We start from the raw sequence: 13,404 nt of genomic DNA, 5'->3' as shown, positions 1-13,404 counted from the left end.
ATGGAAAAGATCCTGAGAGGCCATTTAGTTCATCCCCCGTTATTTAAAGTACACCAGGGCTTCAAAGAGAAACCCTCAAAATCATACTGAAGTACTAACAGCACACTTTGGGGAACTGTTTCCTAGTGGCTGACAACAGATAATAACTTGTTCTAGGTGAGTTGCATGTTGTCCATAGCTGGACTATGAGCACAGCTGTCAGAAATAAATTAGATCGACAGAGTAAAAGTCTATTCTGAAATGAAAGAAAAAATTATTTAGGAAGAAAAACGTACACCAGAGAAGCCTTTATGTTTGGATAATTCCACAAAAATAGTTTCAGTTTAGCAAGGAAAATTAATTGTCTGCTTTACTGGCATCTCTGCAAACTTTCTCCCTGGGAACAAAGAACCAGGACTGGGAGATTCCCTCCTACATGGGACTTCCAGACATACGGCCCCCACCAGCCTTGCTAAACACATACTGCTGTTACAGTATGTCTGCACTTGACACTCATGTAATTCTTTGACCATTTCTAAACTTCAGGAGAGATGGACTCCATGATCATCATCACTCCTGCTCCCCCGTTCCCCCACCCTTCCAATCTCAGTGCCTTGATACCCAGATTGGCAGGCTGTGGCATTCACCACAGCTCTTACCTCTCCAAAAGAAAGGACACAAGAGGCAAGCTTTGGGCCAGGACATGGCCAGCAAATAGACAGGACCCAAGCAGATACTTCCATGCATGTCATCTATCACAGGTATTGATGGACACATGGAAAGTTTGAGGTCTTGTGAAAAAAAAAAGGCAAGAGCTTAGTTTGCGGGCATTAAGAGCACTGCCTAGGGGTTACCTGTCAGGACACTTATGAACTCCACATGAGCTAACTTTAAAAAAAGAAATTTGTTTCTTTTGCACAAGTCATGATTGGATAGTGACTGAAGAAGAAAACACACAGAGCAAAACAATGCAGATTAAAACAGCATTACAGCATTTCTTAATGAAGCCTTGTGGCTGCTGCTTTCCAGTATGTTGAATGCTGATAGTTCCAAATACCAGAACATAAGATTTATTTGGATTATAAATAGATGTTGCCCTGTGCGTCAGTATCAGAAGCATTCTGTTGTGTAAACAGAAAACTATTGGGGGCTTTTTCTACTCTTAAAAATTACTTGAAAGCTCCTGCCCACTCTTCGCTGCCAGGCTTTTTCACCTGTTGGAGTTCAGTGTCTCTCTTGTGTATCATCACCTCTACAGCCTGCAGAGAGGCTTCACAAGAAGCTGTTAAAATGTCATTTTTCATATGCCCTTTTCTCTGCTCCCTTGGTTGCTTTCCAGCTGGCTACATTACTCTCTTAGTTTTTAGCCATCCAGTTTATTGAACTTGTCTTGGTTTTGGCATTGTCCTGATTTCCATTATAATATATTTGCCTCTGGGGAAACATGGTTGCTACTAACTCCAGTGCCTCTTATTTGTTTTGCAAAAAAAAAAAGATATATATATATAAACTGCCTAGAATTTTTAAAGAATTGTTTTTAAAGCACAAAATTACACTCTCAGACACCACCCAGGTTCTTTCCATCCTTTGTTATTCCATTTTCTAAAGTGCAAATGTTCAACTGGTAAATCTGACCTGCTGCTCCTTTACCCTCTGCCCACTGCTCTTTGAAATGTATTTAGGTGATAACAAGCTGCTTAAGGCCCATTACAACATGGGGCTTTACTACACCATGATCTTCTTTCCCAGTTAAAACCAGCAGCAGCTGCAAGATGAGGCCCCTTTCTTTATGCTAGGAGTAGTTGTTAGGACCTTATTTGCTGATAAAAACTACAGAATCTGCTTCTCTAACCTCCAGAGAAGCCGAGAAGTCAGGCAGGGGTTGTGCTTCTTGACACATGCCCCACCATCACAGCTTTACTGCTTGAGATCATCAGCTGCACCCATTACTCTGTCCTGCATGGTCACCTCAGGTGGCATTTGGCTCTGGGTTAAGACACATTTAGGTGCCTGCATGTGAGCCCAGCGTCTAAACTTCTGCATTGGCTGATGAAGATCTAGTTAATGAACTCATCAGTGCCTGAGCAATTTAGCTACCCACCATCCACAGGGCTTGGCTCAGCTGCTTTCACACTGGGCTCTAGAGCCGTTTAAGCACCTTGTAGCACCTGAGACCTCTTGTGAAGCTGCCAGCTACCACTGAGGACCTACATACACACATCTTGAACTGTACTAGACCACTTAAGAAGCAGAAGTGGACCCAAAAGGGCACACTTAGGACCCAAAGCCCGGTGCTGTTTTGGGTGCCACAGGCTCCCAGGTGCTATTACACAAGTGTGCAAGTCTCCTGAAGCTCCTCTGTTGTATTTGCCAGCCCCAAGCAAGTGCCTCAAATATAGCCTGAGATGGTGCTACGGTGCCTAAACCTAAGTTTAGGTAACTGGATTGAGTACTTTTACTTTTCAACTTCATATTTTTGTCAGCTAAGTCTCCTGCTGCTCTGTAGCCTGCTCATGTAAATACCTGTTTACTGGGAACCAGAATGAGACCAGCAAATGGTCCTGATGGTGACCAAAAGATGTTTAAATAGTAGTGATTTCCACTCTCCACCCATCTGCTTTTGGATCTCAGACCTGAATGGAGAGATTAAGATTGTGACAGAGGTTCCTGCCCAACTCTGTAAAATACACCATATGCAGCTTTTACTGCCTAGCCATATAGTTGATGTCTCTCCTGTACCACTCCCAAGTTTTGTGACTTCCTTTCAGAAACTGTATTTACACCCCATAACTAATTAAGCAGGAGTAAACAAAAGTTGTGTCTCCCCTCTTCTTTTCCCATTAATCTGGCCATATATTTGAGTATTATTTCCAGAAATAATAAAATCCTTTCTTCTTGTTGTTGTAAGATTTTTACCTATTTTATGATTTTAGTAGAAGAGAATTTCTTGGTATTGCTCTTCTGAAAAAATCAGGCTATTTGTGTGAATGTCTGGGTATGGATTTTAGGAGTCTAAGTTTAGGCTCTTATTTCTGAAAGTCCCAGCCAAAGGGAGAAGGTGTACTAACCTCCTGGTGCACTGCGCTCCAGCTCTGTGGCACAGTGGTCCCAGTGCAATGCTCCACACATGGCACATATTAGCAAATGAACTATATTTAGCAAAATGTGCCCTACTGCTCCTAAGAAATGACTGAATAAACCTTGATAACAAATTTGGCCTGGCTCCTTTGGGACTTGTAACTTCCCACTGAGCAATAGAGATCATTAAAATGTTTTAATTATATAATTGCCTTTTGCATAGTGTTATGGTAGATAAGATTGCATGTGTGTGACAGCCTTTCCATTATGAACTTCAGGTCCCAGGGCATTAGTCATCCAGAGTAAGTGCTCATGCGGAGATGAAACAATGTGGAACCAGTTATATATTAAATAAACATACATAATTCAATTAAAGAACACATTTGTAGCTTAAAGGTCCCGATGAAATAACAAGTTCCTCATAGCACACCTGTAGGAACAGGAGCTGCTCTTGGGAACAAACTGCCTCAACATGTGAGACAAGCTCTGCCAGCACCAAATCTACCTCTTTCTCTTTTCTTCCCCAAAGCATTTCTGAGTATCTATGCATAATGTTATCATCACATTGATGAGAGTGATTCCAGGGGATTTGCATAGAAGTTCTTAGAGGAATATTAATTTGGGAGTAGGAACCTCCTGTGGTCTTTTCCATTGCAGTTCCTTCCCATGTTCTGGTATGTGTAAAGTATAAATACTACTGGATCTTAGGACAGCATCCCTTTCCAGTTTATTTCAGGACATGCATCTTGCTTTTCTGCAGCCAGCAAAGACACAACAAGACAAGAGACAGACGTTTTCACTAATGAAAATACCAAAGCTAGTAACATAACAATAAAACAGTGAGGGAGAGAAAAGATAGTAACATACACCACATAAACCAGACATAGGAAACATCCTTATGTTTCAGAAAGTTCAGATTGTGGATTAGAACTCAAAGAAAGGAACACATTACCAAAGGAGAAATTCATTCCTCTTTGGCAGCGTTCTGTAGGACACAACAGGCTGTATGCCATGGGAGTATTTTGTGAACTGACTACAGATAATGGTATTCCCCAAGGAGCTAAAACTAGGACTGCCTGACTGGGAACTCAGTGGGATAACACACTTCTCTCAAGTACCTTCCAGCCCCCAAGAGTGAATCTGGCTTGCCACAACATTTATAAACAGAAATCAGGGCCATTTACTTTTTTTTTGTTGTGAGGACGTCTCTTTCTGAGAAAATAGATACCAACGTGCTTTAGCTTCGTGTGTGTTTCAGGGAAGCCTGTGATCAGTTAGTCTGATAGAAAACCTGTGAATAATAAGAGCAGCTCTTGAGAAATACTGAGACAGGACCAAAATGTATCACATTTTGTGTGTGCTGCCCACCAAGTTTGAAGACTAGAATATTCACATTCAGTAAAAGTACAGTGCAGCCAAGGGATTCTCCTCAGATTGCACTTCTGGACAAACCATTACTTTTACAGCAGAATTGACTGAATGCTGAAAAAATAAGTGGAAAGTCTCAGACAAGTCAGACCGGAGAAGGTGCTGATATTGTTAAAAGGAACTTCTTAAAAAAATAATTGCACAAGCATGCACATGAAAAGATACGTTTGTTTTGACTTACTCATCCCCTCACTACCTTATTTAGGGTCAAGTCAGGTTGATCAGATTGATTTTGCCTTTGGAAGTCTGATTCACCCTTTATCTGTTTAATCTGATTATTGTTTGAATTGTTATTTCTCTTACAGTAGCAAAAACAAGTTGCTGGGTTTTTTCCATTCTGCCAAAGCTGGCGCATTACGAACCTTTGTTAACCTTCAAGCCATATAACTTTAAAAGCTTAAATAATACAAAATAGGGGGAAATGGAAGAGATGGAGTACTCATTGCCTATCTAGCAGAAAATTCCCCCCATGTTTTTGGAGTGACAATTAAAACAACCCAGCTCAGGAAGCCAGGACAGCATTCCTGTGTCCTCAGCTCCAGGAGGTTTTCCCATCCTTTAAAGCAAAATATAAAAAAACCTCATAGCTATCATTTCTAATAAAAGTAACTGAAAAATAAATTTTACATGAATCTGAAAGTAAAGTTTACAGGAAATGTCTTTTGCGGAAGATACCACATGTATTGCCTAAAGACAAATCAGAAGTAGGACAGCAGTAAGGGAGCAATATTGTATATCAGTATAATACCTAACTCCAGAAAATACTGATTTAAGGATGGTAATTGAGCACTACAGTAGTAGAATCAGACAAGAAGAGCTCACAGTTTGGGTGTGTTAACTGCTACCAGTCTATGACTTCATAACACCAACCTTTTCAATTTTTTTTTAATGGATCATTTCTTCACATTAGCAAGGAGTAATAGATGTTGCTTGTTTTATTTTCTGCTTCTCATAAAACGTCAGGAGGAAGATTGAAGATCTTCAGATACTTCCAAACACTTTATGGTAATTTTTAGCCCTACAGAAGATGCATAGCCCTATTTTTGCATTTTCCCAAAGACAGTACAGGCAATATAGATGCTTAGTTTACACCTTCTGGCAGACTGGGATGCGGGCATGCCTGCAACAAATTACACATACAGAGGGAACCGTTAGATGGGAATTTCCCCACTAGCTTTGTAATGCAGTCCCAGAAAATGGTGTTGAGCAGCTGACTGTGGGTCTTGTTTGGTTTTGTCCTCCTACTGTTCCTGCAGCAGCAAAGATCCAGATATGCTGGCAGACCCATGGCTTGCGTACGCCACCCCGTGAGCCCTCGGAGGCAGCACAGCAGTTTTTTGTCATTCATTTAAATGCTTGCATTTACCCGACGTGCCCTCCCGCCAGGGCTGCTGCCTACAGCATAGCTTGCGAGCCAACACATTCCTGAGACAGCAGATTCTGAGATGCGGTTGATTTCAAGAACAGCGGCTGCACGTTCTGCTTCAGTTGCACACAGAAATGCACGTTTACCACCCAGCTCATCGCAGGGTTTCTGTTATTTAAACAATTGCTCTTCAAGATTCGTCACGATTCCTGCGGGTGGGAAATGATGTAGGCTTTTAAAGATTCTGATCTTTCCTTACACTGCCTTCCAGATGCCCACCACTTGATCCACATCTTGGTAGTAACCCTGGGCACATGGTAGGAGCTGAAGCTTTACCAGTGTCACAAGAGAGCAGACTGATTATTTTGCATGTTGTGAAGTACAGCTCACTGTGCTGTGAGGTTTCTCATCCTTTTAGGCATTAATGATCCTTCCCAGATAAACTGTACCCCATGTCCCAGACCTTCTTCTGGGACATCCATCCAGGCAGTTCCTACTCTTTTGGTCATGAAGCTGGCCAAACCCACCTATGCAGAGAGTTTACCATCAGGGGTATTCCCCCACTCTTCTTTAAGATTCTTGATTCTCCTATAGAGTTCTGAGTACACTGGCCCTTCTTTTCCAGTTTGCCTCAAGTTTAACAAGCATAATCTGGTTCTCCAGGATAGCAACTAAAAGCTCTAAACAAACGTAACCCATAAAAGGCTTAAAATAGTGCCTTTTATTTTAAAGATTTTCATGCTAATTTTCACATTTTGGAAAACCCACTGTTTCCTTGAGAAGATAAAAAAAAGGATTATTTTGATGTTCTCGGATTTAGAAGCTCTATTTGTTGCAGAGTAAACACCAGACTTTCAGTGCAATAACCCATAAGTAGCAACTTGTGGAAGAAAGGCTACAAAAAGCACAATGGTGTTAGGAACATAAAACCTAACTAGGGATGCACAGCTAACACTGGTTCCCAGAGATGTCCTTCCACATAATTGCAATAGTCAAACTAGTAAGATATCCAGGTACACTTCCTAGAAGCAGTTATCATAGAGCAGGCACTTTCACTGACAGCATTAGCTGCTTCAGATATAAGGCTTGTTCCTAAGTACATGACAGCAGCTAATAGTCATTACTGGGTATCCCTGCCTAATTCTAGACCACAATTTTTTCTCCTCCGAAGACAATGATGGCTCTCCAGTTTTATTTGTGGCTGTCAGTCTCGTAGCAAGCTAATACATAGCCCCTCGCCACCGAAAGAAGACAACTTTGGAAAGGATCATGATCAAACCGTTAGCGTTATCAGCCATTTGTTGTGTTCTTTGCATACACAGAGAGCTGTCACAATTCTGCTCGTGAACACTCCTCAACCAAGTTATTGTTAAGGTACATAACCTAACTTAAGGCACACAGTTAAAACTGCTGCCAAAAAGCTTGGAATGATGTAGCAGTAATGACACTGGAGCAGAACTGACAGCAATCCCAGAAACCATAGTGTTTACTGAGCTTAGAAATCTTCATTCTTTTCAGGAAATATGACATTCCATTAAGCTGTAGCAGAGAAAAGCCTCTAGAAAAAAATGTATTAAATGAAGGTGCTGAACCCAACTGAGACTACTTACAGCTGCAGAGGACAGTGTTACCTCTACACAGTAAAAACTAACCTTATTTCCCCTGCCTGTCCTTCCTAATGAGCATGGCTGACTTTTCCATTGTAACGCCCATCACAGGAGCCATCCCAGCCTGTCTCTGTGGTGCCAACAGGATCATAGCCCTGCAGGCATGTGCACATCTCTAAAGCCTCTCACTTGCTCTCCATGCTATGTGCATTTGCACAGAGGCATTTAAGCTGGTCCCTGATGAAGCTGACTTACTGGCCAGAGTGACTGGAATTCCTTTGTACTGCACTTCAGGTGCTCTCCTGCTGACCTGTGATCCCACTCCAGGCTCTGGGCATCTGCTGGCACTGGCATCAAACTGGCAGGAGTGGGATGGTGGGTTGCCTTCCCCAGCAACTTGAGTGTAAAGCCCTCTCCACCAGCTTGGCAAGCCTATGATCAAAGATGTTTACACACAATACAGTCCAAACCACCACACCACCATGTAAAACTGCTTTATTGATTGCAGTTAACATGTTACAGTTAAATTATGATCCCAAGCTTTAAGCCAGCTGCTTATAAGCTCCCATCATAGTCACATGGAATTGGACGAAGAGATGCTAGCCACTGAGGCATCTTGAACTGGAATCATTTCTGCTTCTTGGGCATTGAAGCGACAGTCAGAACATAAAAAACATAGACTGTTCCTGAAAAAAAGACAAAGAAAAGTTATCTTCAGAGAGGTAAAAGAATTCCTTTCAAGTCAGCTTTCTTTTCCCAGTTTCTTCCAAAAATAAATGCTGACAATAAACAGCTGGAATTCAGACACAACAAATTTCCATAGCCAGGTCTCCATGATTTTTACTTTGGGGGAGGGGACGGGGGAGCAGGGGGAACAATTTATGTTTTAGGGAAAAAAAATAAATCCTTAAATACCTCTCCATAGACTGCATAAAGGACAGGAAAATAAAAAAGGGGGAGAGGCATATTTGTGGAACCTACACAGACAATCATGAAGTAATGGTTATTCATTCTTAAAGCAACTGAAATGAAAATCTATCAGATCAACATATTTAAGTTAGAGGGTACCACAAAATTATCTATCAAGCAACATAAAGGTTAAATATATGCAGTATCATGCAGCTTGGATATATTCCACAAGCTTTCACAGCACATGAAGTCTCAGCATAACAAGTATTGCCCAGCACTGAAAGAAGTTAGGCTAGTGAGAAACCTGGTGTATGTGTGCGCTGTAATTACATTTTACTCCTTTCAGAATAAGCTTTGCAAGTAGTTCTAGTTTTCTGTAATACCACACATGAATTCTGAAGGAGTATTCAGCCCATAAGACTATCAGTCGGGGAAAAAAAGCCATCTGAAAAGCTGAACTTGAGAAAGCACAGATATATATATTTAGGATAACCACATAGTTTGTTTTCTCCCCCCTCTACATGCATTTTGCATATTCTGAAGAACAGACTGAAAGACTTGCGTAACTATTTACAGAGGGCACACCAGTCATGTTGGAGATTGTACCAAAGAAAAAGTAGCATAAATATTTTAGTATTAGCCTTACCAACAACTGTGAGACCCATGGTGATTTTATACAACACATTATCCATTACACCACCTTTGAGATGCACTGGGAGGCCATTATCCTCCTAATGGAAACAAGGGGCAAAAAGAAACTATTTAAATACAGTTCTTGCAACATCATGTTCATGTAACAAGAATTACCCAACACAGGAATTATTTCCCCAAATTATCTGTCCAACAACCAAAAGACACTGCACCTTATTTAGATTCGGCTTTGTCTTCCAAACTTTCGCTCTGGTACCAGATGATCACTCACTAGGGAAGTAGAGTTGATGTGTACATTTATCTCTAAAGCAGTGACTGACAGATGCCTAAACACTTCTGATGCCACTTGCCAGGATACAACCACCATCCCTAAAAACTTCCCACCTCCAGCTTAGTCAATCCCTGCTACAGGGAGCAACAAGGGTAGGAGCTTCTGCTGTCACCTGCTGTCATTTCTCTGTCATACAGCAAAATGTTCTTCTCTGCATGAAGTAAAATGCCTAAACATAAGGATCTATGTGATCTTTACCCTTCTCAAGCACGTTTGCACTGCTCTGGAACTGCAGCCGGCCTTCAAGGCTGGTGACCTGCATGCCAGCCCAGCTCACCTTGCTGTCCAAGAAAGGAATGTGAGGAGGAAGAGACCTCCAGCAGAAACAGAACCTCTGACCTCCCATCATCAACATCCCACTACCTCTTGGCTTGCAATGAACATTGTGCTCCTTAGGCAGTGTCCCAACATGACTGGCTTTCTCCTTCATTTGGAAGGAAAGCAACAAGACACAAAAACTATTACACTGAGGCTTCTAGCCCTTTCACATCGCTGAAGCCCAGTCTAGTCTATCCTCAGTACAAAGCTACTGCTCCAGGTTATGGCTCACAGCTGGGAGTATGCTTGAGTATCCCCTCCTTTGGCATTTGAAGAACCACTGGTTCTCACTAGGTGGCCCTATCAATCAGGAAAAGAGTAACTCAGAAGTTATATTTAAAGATTCAATATTTTTTTTTAAGTGAATCCAATCCCTTAAGACCTTTACTGCTTTTACAACAGAGAAATACAATAATATGACATCCTCATTAAGAATTCTGGGGTTCACCTATGAGCTGTGGATATAGCTGTAAGATTGCAGGCTTAACTTTTCATTGTACTTCTGTCCTCTCCCTGTTTTTCACTACTTGTTCTTAGGACATACTCCCCCATCTCATCTCATTTTAGAGTACTTTGTCTTTATTTATGTACAGTACTTACTGCCCATAAGAAACTTAGGTACAAATCATTTCAGAGTAAAATAACCTAAAGAGTCAGAAGTATGGATTTACAAATACTCTTCATCTCTGTAGGAAATAACTGCCATTTTCAAGCACTGTAGTCACACTACAGATTCCAAAAGCTCACCTCTCAGATGTAAAGAGGACTCTTAACAGTTCTTTTGAAACAAAACACACACAATGATGATCTACTAAAGCAGTGTTATTCTTTTAACATTATCCTACTATCAGTGCTCATTCCCTACCTGAAAAAGCTTCTGCTTCTCAGGAACTCTATTTATAAGCTGCCTGCGGGAAGCAGTGCTTATGGTCCTCTGGGAAATCTGGCGAAGACCCTGAAATAAAAGATAAAAAGTTTTCTAAAAACAGTGTCATTTTTCACCTACATTCAAACTGGGTAGAAACAGTTTCTTTAAAGGTGAGATAGAAATCGAAGAGAGAGGAAGAAGGTCTCAAACAAACAAGCAAGCAAAACTTCACCACCCCTCCCCCCCCCCCCCCCCCAGTTCCGTATTCAGTCAGTTTTTCAACAGACTATGTAAAGGACTGATTACCTAAAAACGGAGAACTCGGGGAAATTACTTTCAATAAGATACAGCAGATTTATGGATCTACAGCATAACCTTCATAATTAGTATCCTCTTTCAGGAAATCTCGACCTCTGCCGCTTAGATCTGAGTTTTAGGCACCATTTACTGTGTCTGACTCTAGCGATGGGGACAGTATTTAAGACACGTCTCCGCAGACAAGGATCTCCTGTCGCAGCTGCAGTTCACCTGCTGGCCGCCAGCACAGGAGCTCACCTTCACAGAGCTGAAGAAGACACTTCTCCCCTTATCCCCCCCCTCTCCCAGTTTAAAGGTACCCTGCGGTGTCCTCAGCCAGGAACTGTTTCCATAGGCAGACCATACAAGTGCTAGTAAGCACGGGTCAGGCCACCAAACCGAATGATCTGTAATCCTCCCGGTGGCTCAAAGTCTGCTTTCGCAACAGGTCACGTCTCAAAGGCAAGAGCCAGCTGTACCTCTTAAGCTGCTCGCAGCCCAGTCTCCTTCAGCCTACACTGGTAACACCGATCCTCCTCCACAGAATTACCACCACCACCAAAGCGGCCGCAGCGCAAACATCCGGGCGATGCCAGTTGCCACTAAGGGAAAAACGCACCTCCCCCCGTCACCCACCCTAATACAAGCTTACCTCCTTAGAGACGGGCTTAGGGTGCCCCAGACTCAACTCTCACCCCTTCAAGGACGCAAAGCTCGGCACTAGGTGGAGCGAGCGGGCCAGGATCCGAAATGTAACACTTCCTCCCTTCGTGCTCCCCATTCCCCCCACTCCTCTCTCCCGAAAGGCTCCTCCAGCAGCACCCGGAGGCAGCACCCGGCAGGCAGGTCACCGGGCAGCCGAGTCCCGCTGCCTGGGCGGGCGCCGACAGCCCCTGATGGAGCCGTGTCCCCACATAACCCTCCCCACCCGCCCTGCCGCGCCAGGCTGGGCTGCGCTGCGCTGCTATCCCCTCCCTTCCCTTCTGCCGTTCGGCCTGCGCCGGCCCGGCACCCTCACCAGCAGGTTCCGCCACATCGCGGCTCCTGGTCCCGTCACCTCCCGGTCCCGTCACCTCCCGCCGGCAGCAAGGGCAGCGGAAGCGGAAGCAGTCCCTACGCACACGCAAACCGATGGTACAATAGAGGCCGCCGCGGCGCGCCCAGAACGCCTCCGCGGAGCCTGCAGCGCCGCCCCGCTCAGCCAGCCGAGTCAGTCCTCCGACGGGAAGGAGGGTGGTAGGCGGAGATGGAGCGGGGGGCATGGGTGCCGCTCAGGTGCTTGGCGAGAGCCCTCCCCAGGCTGGTCTAAGAAAGGCTGCTCCGCTCGCACTCCCGTGACAGCCTTCCCCCAGTAAAACAACGGCGGAGGGCGGCAGCGCGGGACAGCGCAAACCGCTGCCGCAGGATCCTGTGGCCACTTCTTGCCTTCAAAGGGCACACTGGCACATCCGTGACAGAAACATCCCTCAGCTGCTACCTGTTTCAGACCCCCAGAGGGCTGGATGCGTGCCCCAGAAGAGTACCGCAGGGGCTCCCACGCCACCCATCCCCTTTGGCCATCATGGAGGCAGGACACAGAGCCAGGCAGAGCCTGACCCAGCCAGGGGTGTCCTACACCCTTGGGACAGATGTGGCACCCCTCATTCAGCCACTACACACACACACACACACACACACACAAGAACCCTAAAATATGTATCTGCTCACTGCCTTAAACTCCCTCAGTGGCGGGGACACCGAGTACTTCAGAAATGAAAAAAGAAAACCCAACCTCATTTCCATGCTTTACAATATATAATTGCAGTGAATCAACACCAGATTTGTAGGAAACACAAGCCTATTCACTTTTGAAGGAAGACTCCATTTGCCCTTCAGAAAAGCGCTGTGAGGAGCCTGTGGTTTTCCCTGCATTGCAGATCTAGCCCTATAATTGCATCTTCTCATGCTTTTAACTATACGCTGAAATACAGTGCTGTCAGGAACACCGCTTCCTGGCTTTGCGGCAGCTGCAGTGCACTCAGTTCTTGGCGTTACACTGTTTTTGCACTGGTGCCAAACCTCATAATGAATAATATGTGACAAACACTGCAAATTAGTGCCCAATCTAGTATGGAAATAACAAGGATCGTATCTCAAAGCATAGCACTTCTCAGCCTGAAGGGCTGCCCCAGAAAGAAAGTGAAAATGCAAAGATGAAGTATTAATAAGTATAGTCTTAGCTGACTTGGAATTATTAAAAATACCATTTAGAAAGCAGTCATGGAGAAATACGATGTGTTGTAACAGAGGAAATTGGATGCATTATTTAACAAATAGTTTTCAACCACTCACCAGTGCTATTACAGAATAATACTTAGAATCCATAACTACTACTGCAAGATGGATTTCCATTCATTCCTCTTACAGTCTTTCTTCTTGTAACTACATATAATATTTGCATTCTCATTTTTATACACAGTTATATTTAGATACTGGCGAAAGGATCATAATCCCCAGATAAATGATTATTGCTTAATTTCTGCTGCATGGGCCATTTCCAGACAGGTCTGAACCTGAGCTTCAGTACTATTGC

The 13,404-nt window shown here is 43.7% G+C and overlaps 1 protein-coding gene across 1 annotated transcript; it reads right to left on the bottom strand.

The window, feature by feature from the left end:
- Positions 1–7,916: 7,916 nt before the first annotated feature.
- Positions 7,917–11,894, bottom strand: LOC130604370 (cytochrome c oxidase subunit 7A2, mitochondrial). Its single transcript, XM_057418828.1, has 4 exons — positions 11,851–11,894; positions 10,533–10,622; positions 9,014–9,098; positions 7,917–8,144 (listed from the first exon to the last, which is right to left on the bottom strand). The coding sequence occupies exons 1-4, from the start codon at positions 11,866–11,868 to the stop codon at positions 8,086–8,088; spliced, it is 252 nt and encodes an 83-aa protein (XP_057274811.1). The 5' UTR covers positions 11,869–11,894; the 3' UTR covers positions 7,917–8,085.
- Between the last annotated feature and the right edge of the window lie 1,510 nt (positions 11,895–13,404).

Source organism: Pezoporus wallicus, unplaced genomic scaffold (assembly GCF_028554395.1).
Source record: "Pezoporus wallicus isolate ANWC-B61680 ecotype Strahan unplaced genomic scaffold, APGP_CSIRO_Pwel_v1 contig_4901, whole genome shotgun sequence".
NCBI classification, from domain to species: Eukaryota; Metazoa; Chordata; class Aves; order Psittaciformes; family Psittacidae; genus Pezoporus; species Pezoporus wallicus.
The sequence above is the reverse complement of the archived record's forward strand: the minus strand, read 5'-3'. Positions and strand labels throughout refer to the sequence as shown.

Bases quoted from the DNA above. Each gene is read 5' to 3' on its own strand.
- LOC130604370 (XM_057418828.1), bottom strand. The intron at 9,099-10,532 runs GTAGGGAATGAG...TGTTTCCATTAG, and splicing joins AGAAGCAGAAGCTTTTTCAG to GAGGATAATGGCCTCCCAGT. The intron at 8,145-9,013 runs GTAAGGCTAATA...TCTTTTTTTCAG, and splicing joins CATGGGTCTCACAGTTGTTG to GAACAGTCTATGTTTTTTAT.